The sequence below is a fragment of the Typopeltis vanoorti genome, chromosome 2, assembly GCF_054136105.1.
Source record: "Typopeltis vanoorti isolate ZY-2024b chromosome 2, IOZ_Tvanoo_1.0, whole genome shotgun sequence".
Lineage (NCBI taxonomy): Eukaryota > Metazoa > Arthropoda > Arachnida > Uropygi > Thelyphonidae > Typopeltis > Typopeltis vanoorti.
The window spans coordinates 68,181,646-68,197,469 of NC_143550.1; the positions used below are offsets into that span (position 1 = coordinate 68,181,646).

Sequence of the window (15,824 nt, forward strand, 5' to 3'; positions counted from 1 at the left end):
CAGACCTCCATGATCCGGAAGATGGTCTTACATCGGGTGATGAAATTCATCTCCCACTGAAAAACAGACATTCTTGTCCATAGCGGAATTCTAGTCCTCAGCTGCTAATCAATCGGCCGACCAGGCTGGTAAAGGGATTATGTGGTTCGGCGGTTCACAAACTTTTTAACCAGAAGTTAAAAAGTTTTTATTTGAATGGTACGCAATAACTAGTTTGTTAAACACTATCCTATGCCATCAGCCATCGTAATATTTCAATAATGACCGCAAGGTATTTTAACATCTCCTCTCTCTCAAACACGTTTTTATAGTGAATTATGGTTATATCCGTTACGAGAATGGAGACTGTTTTTTTCTTTTGCCTTTATTTCCTATTCATATCCACATATTCTTCAGACCCAATAAACTTGGTATCACCTTTCACTCAAGCTGCTACTTCTGACCATAGAACTGCTAATGCTACATAAATTCAGTTAACCTTAGATTATTGTTGCCACATTTGAGAAGTTGATGGAATTTTTTTTTCACTTAGTTGTACATTAAATTAAATATGCCAAGAAATTATATTCTTGTTTATTCCTTTATTCAAGTGCAAACAAACAAAGTTTGCACATGTAGTATCTTCACTATTAAGTTACTTCTATGTGAAAGCTAATGACTTCACCTTTAATTGCCTTAATATCCTTTCGGGTGTGTATAAGGTGTTACCTTTTCACTGTTTGTATATGGGAAATATATAACTTCTGCATTACTTCGTCCTTGGTATCTCCTCTGGATTTCTTCCACTAATGAGACCTCAATAAAGGTCGAAACCGGTCTGGATAATAGCCCTTCCCATAATGCATAACATTATACACACCAAAAGGATGCGTATTTTGCATTATGGGATACTAAGACAATGTAAAGTCATTAGCACGTATCTGCAAGTAGCCTACACCTACAAACAAAATTTGCGCATTAAGATACTTCACGTGCAAATTTTGTTTGTTTACATTTGGATAAAAGATTAAGCAAGAATATAACTTCTAGGCATCTTTAATTTACGTTTGAGATGGCGCACCAAAATTCTCTAAATAAAGTGCTTAATGTCATCTAGAACAGCATCTGCAAAATAAATAAGTAGTCTGCTTTATAACTTTTTTTTCACAAACTCATTTCGGTCACTTTCTCTCTCATCAATATACTGTTCCCCCCCCCCCCCTTAACTTATGCCTCTTTTGTAGGTATTTTTACAGGCAGTTCTGTTGAAATGGTTTATCATCCTGCCGCTGATCATCTATTTACTGCTCAGTTTCAAAGTTACTGAACCAGCTTCTCATTCCTCTTTCATTCACTCTGCTCCGTTCTTTGGGACAGCCTTCCTTACACCATTTTCCCCTAATGGCTACGATTCCCAGCTTTTCAAAAAACACATCATCAGGTTCCTTCTTTTTCTTTTTTTAACCTTTTATGTACACTCACGTGAGAAAGTTTACTTTAAAAATGAAAAGAGATAATTTACTAAATTATACTTATATGCCGCCAACTCGCGAGCCTTTTGCTCAGTATCAACGATACCCTTTGAATGGACGGACCTAGGTTCGAATTCTGTCTACGATCCCAAGAACCATTATAAAGGTTTTCAACTGAAGGCGAATTAGCCCATCTCCTACGGAGGTGTAAGATCCTCTGGAAACTTGGATGTTTCTGCCTGAAAAACAGACAAACCGACTAAGAAGATAACAATTTACCCCCATACTTGTCTCATATCTTTATTTGCTTCTGCCGTAATTCCAAAACAACCGACGTTTCGTCAGCTAAAGCCAGCATTGTTAGGACATTTTAAAGATTTACAATTAGCGAAGACTGAGAATGAAAGACTAAGAGAATTAAAGGATAGTCACGTGCATGGAGGCGACAGCGGAGTCTTCTGTAATTACTGCTAACGGGATGATATGTAGTTTTTCCAAAAGTTTTGTGGAATCAAGCTTTGTGGAACTTGAGTCATAAGAACGATCTTAACTTGACCTTCTTGCACTTGATGAAGTGATCTTTATCCAAAAAATGTGCTAAATTTCTTTTAGATTGCCTACCGAATGTTTTTTTTTTTTTTTTTCCAAGTGACTAAGGTGATCCATTCTATTTATCCTGTTTAAAGAGGATCTTAATGGTCTTTAATTTGCCTCATGAATATGCAGACTTTGTTTACTTGTCCGTAGACTCTTAATTCTGTGTGATTTCACTAGAGAACCCAGTCTATCGGTTTCGTTTATATCTTTGATGTAGAATATGAATATGGTCTATGTATTGGGACTAAGGTTTTGTTCTTTTTAAAGCGTTTTTTTTTATTTATGTTTTTTTTTTTCTTTTGTTCTTTTTTTATATCTAAAGGTCACAAGAACTATAGCAGATCAGTGCTCTGTGACAATGATGTTAGCTTTGTTTCAACGTGTGATCTTCAGGGTGAAATTCAATCTGCCCTGGTGGCTTAAAGTTTTGAAGAACTGTTCCAAGGAACAAGCAACAGCCCGAAATAGTTCAATTCAACAAAGACAGACGAGGAGAAGAACGGAAAATCGCAAAATAAAAACAGAAACATTTTACATCGCACCAAACAGTAGCAGTGGCTTCGTAAATGAAATAAAACGATTTCCACTTTCAGCTTTGTGATTTTCCCATCTAATTGCTTTTGACTATAAAGCATAAAATCCATTATATGCTCATAAGTTGATCTTAATGATTGTTGTAAAAGTTGCTGTCACTGATGAAGTCAGCAGAATGATGATTAACCAACAGATTTTGTTAAATAGAGAATTTCGAAACTTAATGAAGCAAAATAAGAATGTGCGAAATGCATTTGTTTGTCGTCATACTTCACAAATTGCCTCTGAACATTCCCTGTTGTTCCTTGTACCTTCAAAGAACTGGAATAATTAGTTAACACCGCCAGGATTCCTAAATTCCCCGCAACACTACAAAGATTCCAAGGTTAACAACCTTTTGATAATACTTTGCCTCCACGGGACCTACATAATCAGGCAGCATGCAGAGAAATAACACACTAGCTTCGTGATGTACTTATATGGCTACCCAAGTTTTGTTTTTCTTGCTTTCATTTGAGCGTATTTAAGCTTCAAATATGTCGAGAGACAAGCTGTGCACTTCCACCTGTCTCCCCCCCCCGTACTATGACTTGGCTTTGTTCTTTATTTCAGATAACCATGAAATCATTGGATGCTTCATTTAACCTTTTATAATTAGCCGAGTCATTATCGAGTGCATTTGTACTCCGATTATGTGCACAGTTAACAGGAACTAAAGTGGGACCACCTGCGCTTAAATGCATATGAAGCTGCATTATTATTTCTTTCACGCTGCACAAAGGTGCTTACACTTCTTCCAATAGAGACAAAGATAAATTGATATGATGTCTGTTAGGAACTATTTTTGCCTTTGTTTTTACTTAGTTGGGAAACCCTGTCTGTAGAATAGTGAAGGTATTATTTTCAGAGCATTGAGTAAATTAATCAATTTATGTTTATAGAGATAATCATTAAGCCAACCAACACGGTCTTGCAATTATTAGAACTTGACCAGGATATAATAGGTCGTTACCTTGGAAGAGAGAAATCTGTGAGTCTTCATGTAATAGGAAATAACGATCGATTCTCTCATATTCTTATATTTGTATTTACTTTGTTTTTATAGGAAATTACAATAATTTAAACCTTCGAGATTTACATTTCTCACATGTAACTCCAAGAAATGACTTGATCACAGTTTTGTAGTCGATTTGTTTTTCTAAAACTAGATATCCTTATGAGATCCACATAATGAAAGTTTTCATTCCGAAAACTCGAGTTTTTTTTTTTCCTTCTGTGAATACAGACGGGTCGGAGAAGGTATTCAGTTGACAGATATAATACACTCACCCGAATAGTGGAAACGCTCAATTTCGCAAACATACAGTCCTAGTTGATTATTTTGTGGTGCGAAGAAACCCTCAAAATGAATTAGAGCCTTCTGTTCAGGAGACGGTTAGGCTACCATGCAGCTCATCTTCCGACATAGTTGGGATAATTTTGATGTCATGATGTCTTCACTGTCGTTGGTCAGTTATCATGATTGAACACATTGTGCAGTAAGCTTGTTGGAAGTGGTAGATATGTAGTCGTCAAACGATTATTACCTTTCTCGAAATTCACCAGTCAATTTATGTTTTATATTCAACAGAAAAATAACTGCATTTAGGAATGAATATGAAACACATTCTTAAAATGATCTGTAAAATTCCAAAATGGGTGTCAATTTAAATACTTTCATTCCATATATTTATTCCTGTAGTATATTTATGCTAAATTAAGTGTTGGTGTGTTTTTAGAATTTTGCTAAATTATTCTAATTGCTACGTATTTATACCTTACTACTAGAGGTCACCAAAAATTATTTGTTCGTAGCCATTTTTTTTTTCCAGTACTCATCTTACTCGTTTGGTGATTGTATAATCATGACTATTTTAGATGCAACGCCCTCTGAAGGTTGGGGAAAAAAAAAAAAAAAAAGACTATCTGAAAGATTGGATAATCTGTTTCTCTTCGCGTTTTGAAAGTGCAAAGAACGTAGGGTAAAAAAAAAAAGTCTCGTATTAGATCACGTTTTTCCGTTGTATCAATGATCGTCTGCCTGATTTGATGAGCAACGGTGATTTGTGTAATCTATTATCACTGTTGTGCCAATGGAAATCCTAAAAGCACGTGTAAAAAGCATTCCGAAGTTCTCTAAGTTTGTTTGTTTTTTTCTTCAAGCGAACTACTTGAGGAAAACGTGTGCCAGCAATCCGCTGAATTAGCCAAACAGATGAGCAAGCGCGTGAAATTTAAATGTCCCAAATGCGAGTCGTGAGAGGAAGATGTAATCTCACGAAACACCTGGACGCAGTTCCCTAAGAGTAGTGACTGCACGTGGCACGTGCCCGTTACTGACTTCCGTCACAACGTATTGTCGTGTGCAGACAGTACCGCGTTAGTCCTACACAACACGCGCGCGTGGTGGCAGATGTTTCAAGCTGACGGCATGTGGCCTTCCTACTTGCTGAATGGATGAAAGTTCAGCCGCTTGCTAAATTAACTCTTGTAAACGTAATGCGTTTCGGAGGAGTGGGGAGCAATTCCAACGGTTCTCTTGCCATGGAAAACACCATTGCTCTGCTGTTGCTGCAGTAGGGATGTCGGTTCGTGATACGAGTGTACAGAAATCTTAGAATGGGTCAGAAACCGAGTAAGCGTTCAAGGCGGAGCTCTTCGGTAAGTTCACTTTTCGATATTCCAGTAGAGTGAGAATTGGGAGATTTTTTATTTGATGAAAAGAACTTCTCCATGTGCTTTAGCATCCATATAGTGTTTATGAAAAAAAAGGATAAACAGAAATGACGTCACAAAAAAAGGAAAAGAGGAAAAACCCGTTATATAAATCTTATGCACAGAAATGATTTTATTATTAATTTGCAAAAAAAATTCTCAGTTAGGAATGTAGTCAGTTTTTATTATTATTGCGAAACAAGCAGGAATATTCATTCGCTCTTTCTATCAACTCTGTCAAATAGTCCCCCCCCCCCCAAGTAAAGCTATCTTACTACTAATGCGGAGTTATAGAATGACCCAACAGTTAATGATAACACTCATTCTTACTAATGGATAACCCAGTGTTTTCACTACAAACACTTCAATATGAACGTTTTAAGTACTAGACTTATTCTGCTTCTGTAAAGCATGATGATGTAGTTCTCGAAGTTATCTTCATAAATAGGAAGGGAAAAAAGTTCCACGAACAGCATACAATTAGCACGAAATATCCAATTTAGCAATGATAATGATAAAACGCAAAACGATTGCAACTCCGATTTTAATTTTTATTAAAATCGGAGCTGCAATCGTTTCTTTCATTTCAATTTTTTATTTCATTTCATTATAAACAAATAAAAACCAATTTATGTATAATTTATTTATTTTATTTTGAGTGCATTTTTCGGACCCACTGTATGGATATAATTATGATTAGTGAGCATTGTTGAGTGCTTCTCTTTCATGGATTCATGATTTCGGCTTGCGGTTCTAGCTTGCAGCTGTGCTCATGCGTCATCAATGAGTGCTGTTTATGTTAATCGCGTAGTATTTTTTAGAGATCAGAACCTCAATCTCTCTTTTAGTTTTGATTCTTAACCTGGTTGATTTAGGTGATGGGCATTTACGACTTAACCAACTTGGCGCGTTATGCCATTCAGTACTAATTAATACTGAATGGCATAACACGCTAATTAGTACTAATTAATACTGTAATACAATATTTTTTGTTTCGCAGGATTCTTGCTTCTTACTCATGCTCACCTTAATCTGAATGCAGATGTTAAAAAACTGAATTCGCAACACAAACATCAGTTGTGATTAAATACTTTTAAGTATTATTATTAGTCACCTTGAAATATCAGCTACTTGCCAAATATAGCTACAAGTCTACAGGAGAGAATGGCTATCGATCAGTAAAACTGGGACTCAAAACCAGCTGAAGCATTTAAACCTTAGTTGAAGCGGGCCACTGATCGATCTGCCATGCGCCCGAAATGGCAGATGGCCATTCAGCTTCAGCACGCAGTTTTATCCCATTTTCTGAATCCCATTGTTACTATTTTATTGAAGTGATTTGCTTGTTTGTTTGTGTGTGATTTTGAAAACGAGAGAGAGAAAAAATAAAATAAAGTTAAATCATGCCAACCATTATTGGCTTTTAAGACTAATTATTTTCTTTAAATTTATAAAAATTCTTTTAATTTTAACGTACTTTTTATGGGCGAAATTTCTTTCCCCTCTCAGAATATCGTTAATAGGCGTATTCGTCACACTTTAAGTAAATCTGCACATGAAATGGTTCAGCAAGCAGAATCGATCCATCCTTTTGATATTGTTTATAACTGCTACTACAAACGGACTGCTTTTCAGAGTGTGTCGTGTTCGTTATTAATTTGTGGTGTTTTTGTTCTTCTTTATAGGATGATAATTGAAGAAGCATGCATCGTTTCATTGCTACATTTACGGAATTTACAAACCTACTTGTGCATTCATGTGCGATTTTGCCACTCACGCTATTCAGGTGTGTCTCTCCCTTTTTTTTGCTACTTTTGGTTTGTTTGAGTGCTCTTTTTTCCCGATAAACGGTTTAAAGTTCATCTCTATCACTTCCTTAGATTATCGTGCTGTCCTTGTGTGAAGATTTATGAAATATTCATGAACATTACTGTTGTCAACCTCACGTAAACGATAGACAGGAAACCAGGCTAATGGATAAACGTTCAGAATGTTGCCCGTCTGGCCGAACTAAATGTTCTGTTTTTCCTGAGAAAATTATTTAAATACAACAGCTGAAAAGGAGACAATTATGTCATTCAGTAACATAAACAATATATTTAATTAAACCAATTTATTTGCAGCTAGCAATGCTTAAATAGCAAACAACCAAATAAATAGCTGACAGATGACCTTCATCGTTCGATGAAACACCGCTACCTTGCTTATTAGAGGATGGCTAATGCCACATTTAGTCTCTGGAGCAGACGTTCCGGTTTCTATCCCCCCCCCCTCTTTTTCATGCAGTGTGAATGATAACTTTTAAGGGACATGGTAAACATAATGCGGACATCCAAAATATCCTTCATTCAGTAAAGCCTGTTCCGCAGACTGATATACTGGATTGCAAAATGGCGGCTCGCGTTTTGATTAGTGTGATATTTTTGGATTTCCGAATCATATATAGAGGTAAGCGTTCTTCATTTTGAGAAATATAATTGCTATTGCTTCGCGCATTTAGCTATTCGATCGATATTGCTGGCAGTCATTTGCAGCTGAGATATCCTCTACAGAATTTCTGCTGGCAGGTCTTTAGACCTGCGGGATTTCTACTTGCGCTCATACGCAATTCCCCAATCACCTCCTACTAGACTTATCAACGAACAGAACAGACATGGACAACTTTAATGACCTTCTACAGCATCTAAATAAATATCAAGCACTAAACCTGTTGAAATTATTACTTAAAAAATTCGATACGGAATGGTCAGGTTTCCTAAACCTGTACACACAACCTGACGAACCTGAAGATATCGAGGACGAAGTTGAAGAGATCAACAACACGACCGTCTCCCTACCTGAGAACCACAGTCAGACAGACCTCACAGAAGAACACACGAGTAAAAGACGCAGAACCGAGGATGATCATGTGGAAAAACGAAACGCCTTCACGAACAGTGCCGGGAAAAAAAAGGAAAAGGTCCCCCCGATGATTCTCCGTGAAAAAGAAAAATGGACCACAGTTGTTCGAAACCTGGGAGAATATAACATTGACTACTCCTGGGCCAGAAACACCGATGAAGGAGTAAAAATTCAACCAACTACAGTCACAGACTACAGAGGGATAACAAAGATGATGGACAACAACAAACTGCAATACCACACCTTCGCACTAAGCAGCGAAAGAAATCTCAAGGTTGTACTCCGAGGTGTCACTGAAGGCATTACCTCCGAGGAGATCGCGGCAGACCTTACCCAGCAGGGCATAATACCAATCAAAGTCAGCCGGATGTTCAGATCCCATAAACTACTAATGCCATTAGTATTTAGTTGAGATTCAGAACATGCAAAGACGAATTTACGATATAAATTCCGATGTTATATTTAGTCCACAGAACCGCGGTCTGTGGACTAAAGATAACAACAGAACCACTCAGGAAAAGGGCAATGCCATGGTTGCCAAAAGTTTGGCCATGCCCAAAAACTATGCAAAGCTGAGTTCAGATGCCTGAATTGTGGTGAGAAACATCAAACCATTACATGCACAAAACCAAGAACCACACCAGCCAACTGTGGGGGGTTCCCACCCAGCAAACTACAAAGGATGCAACCACCACCCCAGAAATCATGGAACTACAAGACCCATCCAACCCCCCCCCCCCAATCTGGACCATTCAAAGTATCTCAGCTGACCAGTCTTCAAACAAACAAAACCCTATCCACAAAAGTCAGGAAAGGGCTCAACCTCCCACCAAGACCTACGCAGAAGCAGCCCGCCCAAAGGACACAATACAGAGCAATCAAATAGGCTCCAACATTACAGCAATACTGACTGCCTCGCTAGCCACTATGCTGCAGTGAATTCAGCAGAACAAACCCTAAGCCATCCTCCACAAAGAGATACCTGCAAGGAACTCATACCATACTGACAGCACTCAACAATGAATAAAACAAAAGTAAAACCCAACTCGCTTCTAATTGCAGACTGGAATGTCAATGGCTTCTCCAACAAAACACTAGAACTACAGGAATTTGCACTTAGATACAACCCTGACATAATACTAATCAACGAGACCCTCTAACAACCCAAAAGTGAGAGGATACACAGTGTACCAAACCGATAGACTCAGCACCAGAGGGGGAGGCACTGCCATCTATATCAAACGGTACCTCCACCACATTGCCATATCCAACCCACAGACTACCAATGGAAATTTCAGGAATACAAGTCCATACAAGCAACGCAGAAAGCCTCAAGATATATGCTGCCTACAATTCACCAAGCAACCCTTTACTGACAGCAGACCTGGATGCTGCCCTTGGCACCACAGACCCTGCCATCATAGCAGGAGATTTAAACGCCAAGCACACAGCCTGGTTTAGCATAACCAATAACAGAAGTGGACGCATAGTACACAACTATTCAACACTTAACTCAGTTGTGATAGCAGGACCCACTGAACACATTCATTACAGCCCTCATGGCAGATCAGATGTACTTGACATAGCTATCCTTAGAAACATCAGTTATCAATACCAACTAGAGATGATCAATGAACTATCATCTGACCACAACCCAATCCTGATCAAACTTGGTACACAAGACCAACTGTCCCCCCCCCCAGCACACCTTCATATCATGGGATAAGCTAGCCAAAATCCTAACAAAATACATTGGCCCTGTACCCATCATCCACAGAAAAGAAGAAATAGATGAAGCAGTAAGCAATCTAACAAACCAAATCAAAAAAGCACTAGAAGAGTCACTATAACCAACCAGACGGCTCCCAGAAAACATCATCGACCCCATCAGAACAAAAAACAAAACACAAGAGCCCCATAGGACAAGAAAACACTGAACAACTTGAACAACCAAGTCAGAAAAGCACTTCAAATCCACAGGAATCAGGATTGGGACAATAAACTGTCATCACTCAACCCAGAAGATCACAATATGGAAATTTCTGAAGATCCTGCGCACCAAACACAACCCTCTACCCCCATGCAAACTGCACATGGAACTGCGCACACTGATGCAGAAAAAGCAGAAGCAATAGCAGAAAACCTAGAAAAACAACGCAGCTCATCATATGTCAACATAAACATCACCCACATATAAAGTCCACCAGCAGGTCAAGCGTACCTTAAGACCGACCACAGACAAACCAGATAGCATCACTCCCACTACTCCAATGGAAATAACCAACATCATAAAACAGCTAAACAACAAAAAAGCTCCAGGTCCAGATGGAATTACAAACAGAATAATCAAACTACTTCCTCGAAAGGCTATTGTGCACCTGGTTAACATAACCAATGCAATACTGAGGATACAACACTTCCCCACTGCATGGAAAACAGCCGACATCATACCAATAAAAAAAGCCAGGAAAAAATCCACAACTCCCGCAAAGCCACCGTCCGATAAGCCTGTTTTCCAACCTAGGAAAGATTGCTGAAAAAATCATCCTCTCAAGACTACAAGAAAAATCAGACCAATTAGGAATAATTCCAAACGAACAATTTGGCTTCCGCCGTGTACACAGCACAGTGCAACAAATACACCGACTAGTGGAGCACATCACTCAAGGATACAACTGGCACCTTCACACAGCTGCAGTCTTTCTGGATATTGCCAAGGCCTTTGACAAGGTATGGCATCAAGGATTACTCTACAAACTCATACAGGCCAACATTCCAACAAACCTTACCGTCTAATAAAATCATACCTCACTGACAGATCCATGCAGATAAAAATAAATGGCGCCATCTCAACTAGGCGCCAAATCAGGGCAGGAGTACCACAGGGATCCCTGTTGGCTCCTTTACTTTTCACAATCTACGTGGCCGACATTCCACAGAACCTGAGGACTACCATCACAGCCCTTTATGCAGATGACACAGCCATAATGACAAGATCTCTCCGCCCACACCTGGCGATCAGTCGTCTCCAGGACACCATCACAAAACTAGAGGATACTAAAGACCCCGTCAAAAGCTCAGCTATACTATTCACCAGAAGCAAAGCCTTCATCCAAAATGACATCCAACTCGTCGGAAAAAAAGATACCATGGCAGACAGAAACCAAATACCTTGGAGTACAGCTGGACAAAAAGCTGAATTTCAACAGCCACATCAAGCTCATAGGCACAAAGACATCCAGAACCATAGCCCAACTCTATCCCCTAATCAACCACAACAGCAAATTGGATACACGCAACAAGCTGTTACTATATCAGATGGTAATACGACCAGTAATCACATATGCATCCCCAGCATGGAATCACACATCCAAATCTAACATCCTGAAACTACAGAGGATACAAAACAAGTGCCTGAGGATGATACTGGACGCCCCATAGTTCGTCAGAAACACGCAGATCCACAGAGAAACCGGATCATCAGACATCCATTCTCTCCATGACTATGCAGAAAAGTTCTTCAGCAAGGCACACTCTCATCCCAACCCACTAATCAGACAAGTTTCCAGTTATAGTGAACATGACTATTACAAACATAAAAGACCCAAGGCAATCCTGCTCTCAGCAGAGCTAACTCCATAGTTCACAAAGTGCGAGCATAAGGCTCACAACCCCACACCCCATGAAGCTTCTCGACACAGACAAAGGAGAAAACAAAAAGCATTTTATGCTTCACCCAGCAAACCAGTAACGTTGTTGTTGTTCCGCAGACTGGCCACAGAATTATACACAAGACCAAGCCTGATGATAAAGCATTAGGATTACTGATCAGACTGGCGTGTATATAATCCTCATACCACACACACACACACACGAGCACGCACAGTTAGATTGTGGAGATGAGGAGCACACTGTCGAAGCGACGTACTCCTAGACATGCCCTAGCAGTGTATGGGCATGTCTAAGAGTATTTCATCTCACTGCATGTCCTGACTTCTAACTATTTACTATAATAAATTGTCGAAACAGTTGACATGACTATTTGTTATCCGCAGACACAATAACTGTCAGTGTTACTATAGTTATATCTTTCATAAAAATGAAGCTAAAATTAAACAAAAAATCTACCAGAATATAAACAAGACAAGACAATAAAACTACCAAAATATTTAAAAATCGATTAAACCATTAATCATTTCTACTCCACCAATATTCGGGCCATTTACGCAAATATAAATGATGCATAAATCCAGACTTGGTCGCCTTTATCTGATTAAACCTCAAATATCAAAACAACCATACATATTTGACTGTCCAAACTATACTCTGTACTAGAAGAAATCTGCATGATTTCTTCTAGTACATGGGCCATCAATCTCACAAAGAGACAGGAACTGCCCAAGCAGTGGCGGCTCGTGACTTGAAATCGTGGGGGGGGGGGGGGTACTGCAACTTTCCAAATATACATACACACTGTAAGTACACTGTGTGTACACTGTAAGTGTATACATGTTTGAATAAAATATCAAAATTATGGTAAAAATTTAAAAAAAAATTAAACATGAAAAAATATTGTTTATTATCGATAAAATTATAGTTTGGTATAATTCAAAATTACTTAAAAATAAAATATATTCTTCTTGTTTTGTTTCATGAAAAAATATTGTTTATTATCGATAAAATTATACAGTTTAGTATAATTCAAAATTACTTAAAAATAAAATCCATTCCTTTAATTGTAATTAAAGGAATGGATTTACAATTTTTGGACATTACAATTAAATCCTTTAATTGTAATGTCCAAATATTTAAGGAGACGGAGTAAACACGATAAGCACTACGAACACTCTACTACTGGCGCAAACTGCATATAAACAACAGTGGTACTGCGCGACGGACAGTGCCGTATTACGCTAATAGCTCGTATCTCGCTATGACGTGCATGCTTGCGCACTTAGCAATATGACACCGGTAAACACAGTGCTGCTAGCGTCCTTCGCGCTCCTAAGTGCTACAAGATGGATTTTTATTATTTTTTTATACAAAATAAGAGAATTGTATAGGATTGTTGATGATAAAATTAAATATTACAAGCAAATATAAATAAATTAATAAATATATTTATATATCGAGAAAAATTAGTGGGAGATGCAGTTCCGCAGTACCTATGCACGAGCCACCCCTGGTCCCAAGCCATAGAATTCCAAATTTAGAATCCTCTGCTTATAACCTCTGGTTTGAGGTTCCTTGGCCTCATTCAATGGTCAGTTCTATGGAACTGACCATTATGTCTTTGAAGAAGACAATGCACTGTCATAAGTTTGCTACTATAACTGCGTGGTTTTATGGACATGAACTTCACCACACTTGACTGGCCTCCACAGAACCCTGATCTCAATCCCACTGAATATCTGTGGCATGAATTGGAGCGTCGAGTGAAGTCAAAGGACGGACGTCTGCTCCACAACAGTCCAGGACCTCATTGCATGCCTACAGGAAGAATGGTCCGAGATTTTCATTGATTCCCAATGACTGCAGCAATCCTTAGAATTGCTGCAGTTATTGCAGCGAAAGGAGGTCCTACATCTTATGGGGATGTCATAGCTATTTGTTCCTCACATTGGCATCTTTCTAAGCTGTGTGTGTGTGTGTAGAGAGAGAGAGAGAGAGAGCCTCCATAGCTCAGTCGGTATAGACGAAGCCTTTTGGTCGGAAAGATCTCGCTTCGTTTCCCGTCCATGACGTGAGGAACCTTTATCTGGTCTCTATCGACTAAAGGTGAGTTAGCCGGTCTCATACTGCGGTAGAAGGAGTTTCACTCGGAAACTCGAGTTTTTCGTCCCTCAGAACAGGCAAACCAGCTCTGTGAACACACACACACACAAACACAGTCATAAATGGATTTACAGTATATATATATATATATATATATAAAATCCCTCATTAGGAGGGCTCAACCAACCCCCCCCTCCCCAAAAAAAGGGACGGGAGGAGAAAGGGGGGAAACCGCATACGAATAAATAATGTGCGTGCTTGTGTGCGCATGTCTTCTGGTATCTCCCTATTGGTATTTAAAATTTGTACTTTAGAAGTAACGTGTCTTATATAATCTCTACTCTTTTATGTTCAGCTAGCATCTACTCTAATACAAAGAAGTAAATCTACATTCAGTCTATTGCAAAAAAAATAAATAAAAATAAGAGATGAAAATCTCATCAGATTACCATTTCATCTGTCTTCTTCTGATGACTGCCAGAATATTTTCCCTTTTTCTCCCATCTATTGAGTCAATCAGTTTTCGGACATTTTCATTGGTTTCGTGAGAGCGGTATAGGGAATTCTCAAGTCTTCTGTAAGTTTTCATTTCAAAAGACAGGAGTCTCCTCTCATCTTCCTTCAATAAAGTCCAGGCCTCACAACCACACAAAAGGACAGAGTTCACCAAGGTGTCAATTAGTCTTAGTCTGGTTGTGATTGCTATTCTGTTATCTCCCCACAATGGTTTTAACTTCTGTAGGGCCACGGTTGCCTTGGCAATTCGGTATTTAATGTCGGTTTTTGAATGACCGTCTTGACTCAACGTGCTTCCTAGATAAGTGAACTTCTTTACATCCTCAATTTGCTTATTGCCAATTTGTATCTTTAAGAATTCAATATCTGATTTTGAGGTTATCATTGTTTTTGTTTTTTGTAGGTTTATGTATAATCCATATTTTTTTAATGTTCCGAAAACACGGCTGGTTATCTCTTGTAATTCTTCTTCACTTTCTGCCAGAAGATCGATATCGTCAGCGAAACGCAAGTTATTTATTCTTAATCCGCCAACTACTATTCCAGTGTCATATTCATAAAGAGCAGCTTCATCTATGACATATTCCAGAAAACAATTAAAAAGAAGAGGGGACAAGATGTATCCCTGTCTTACCCCCCATTCTGCCCGGAACGGTTCACTGCTATAATTTTTAATTTCAATTCTCATATCAGATGAGGAATAAAGAGATTTAATAAGCCTAATGATTTTGTTGTCAATACCATAATGTTCTAAAATTTTCCATAATGCCTCGTGCCATATTGAGTCAAAAGCTTTTTGAAGGTCTAAGAAGTTGTGACAGATTATTTTGTTATGTTCGTTGTATTTTTCGCCTAGTATGTGTATTGTAAAAATATGGTCGATTGTACTTTTGGACTTCCGGAAACCTACTTGTTCATCTGATAGTCTGCTTTCTATTTTCTTTTCGATTCTTGACAATAGTATTTTTAACAGGATTTTGCTTGGATGACTAATAAGGCGTATTGGTCTACAGTTGCTACATTTATTGCTGTTTCCCTTTTTAGGGATAGGTACAAGAACAGAAGTCCGCTAATCAGAAGGCCAAGTCTCTGTGTTCCATACGTCCTGGAATAAATTTAACAAGGTGTCTATGATGATGTCACCTCATTCGCGTATCAGCTCCACTGTGACACCATCACTTCCCGGTGATTTTCCAATTTTTGAGGAGCTAACTGCTGCAATAACTTCTTTTAATATCGGGTAATCTCCTTCCTCCGAACCTCCTGGAAAAATTCCGCCCAAAATATCATCGGTCA

The 15,824-nt window shown here is 38.6% G+C and overlaps 1 protein-coding gene across 1 annotated transcript in view; it reads left to right on the forward strand.

Moving 5' to 3' along the window:
- The first annotated feature begins 5,175 nt into the window (after positions 1 to 5,175).
- insc (spindle orientation adaptor protein inscuteable) overlaps positions 5,176 to 15,824 on the forward strand; it is a 153,014-nt gene continuing 142,365 nt past the window's right edge. The window contains exon 1 of the mRNA XM_090411722.1: positions 5,176 to 5,282. Within this exon, the coding sequence (XP_090267848.1) occupies positions 5,241 to 5,282 (42 nt within the window). The 5' untranslated portion in view covers positions 5,176 to 5,240. The remainder of the gene's footprint in view (positions 5,283 to 15,824) is intronic.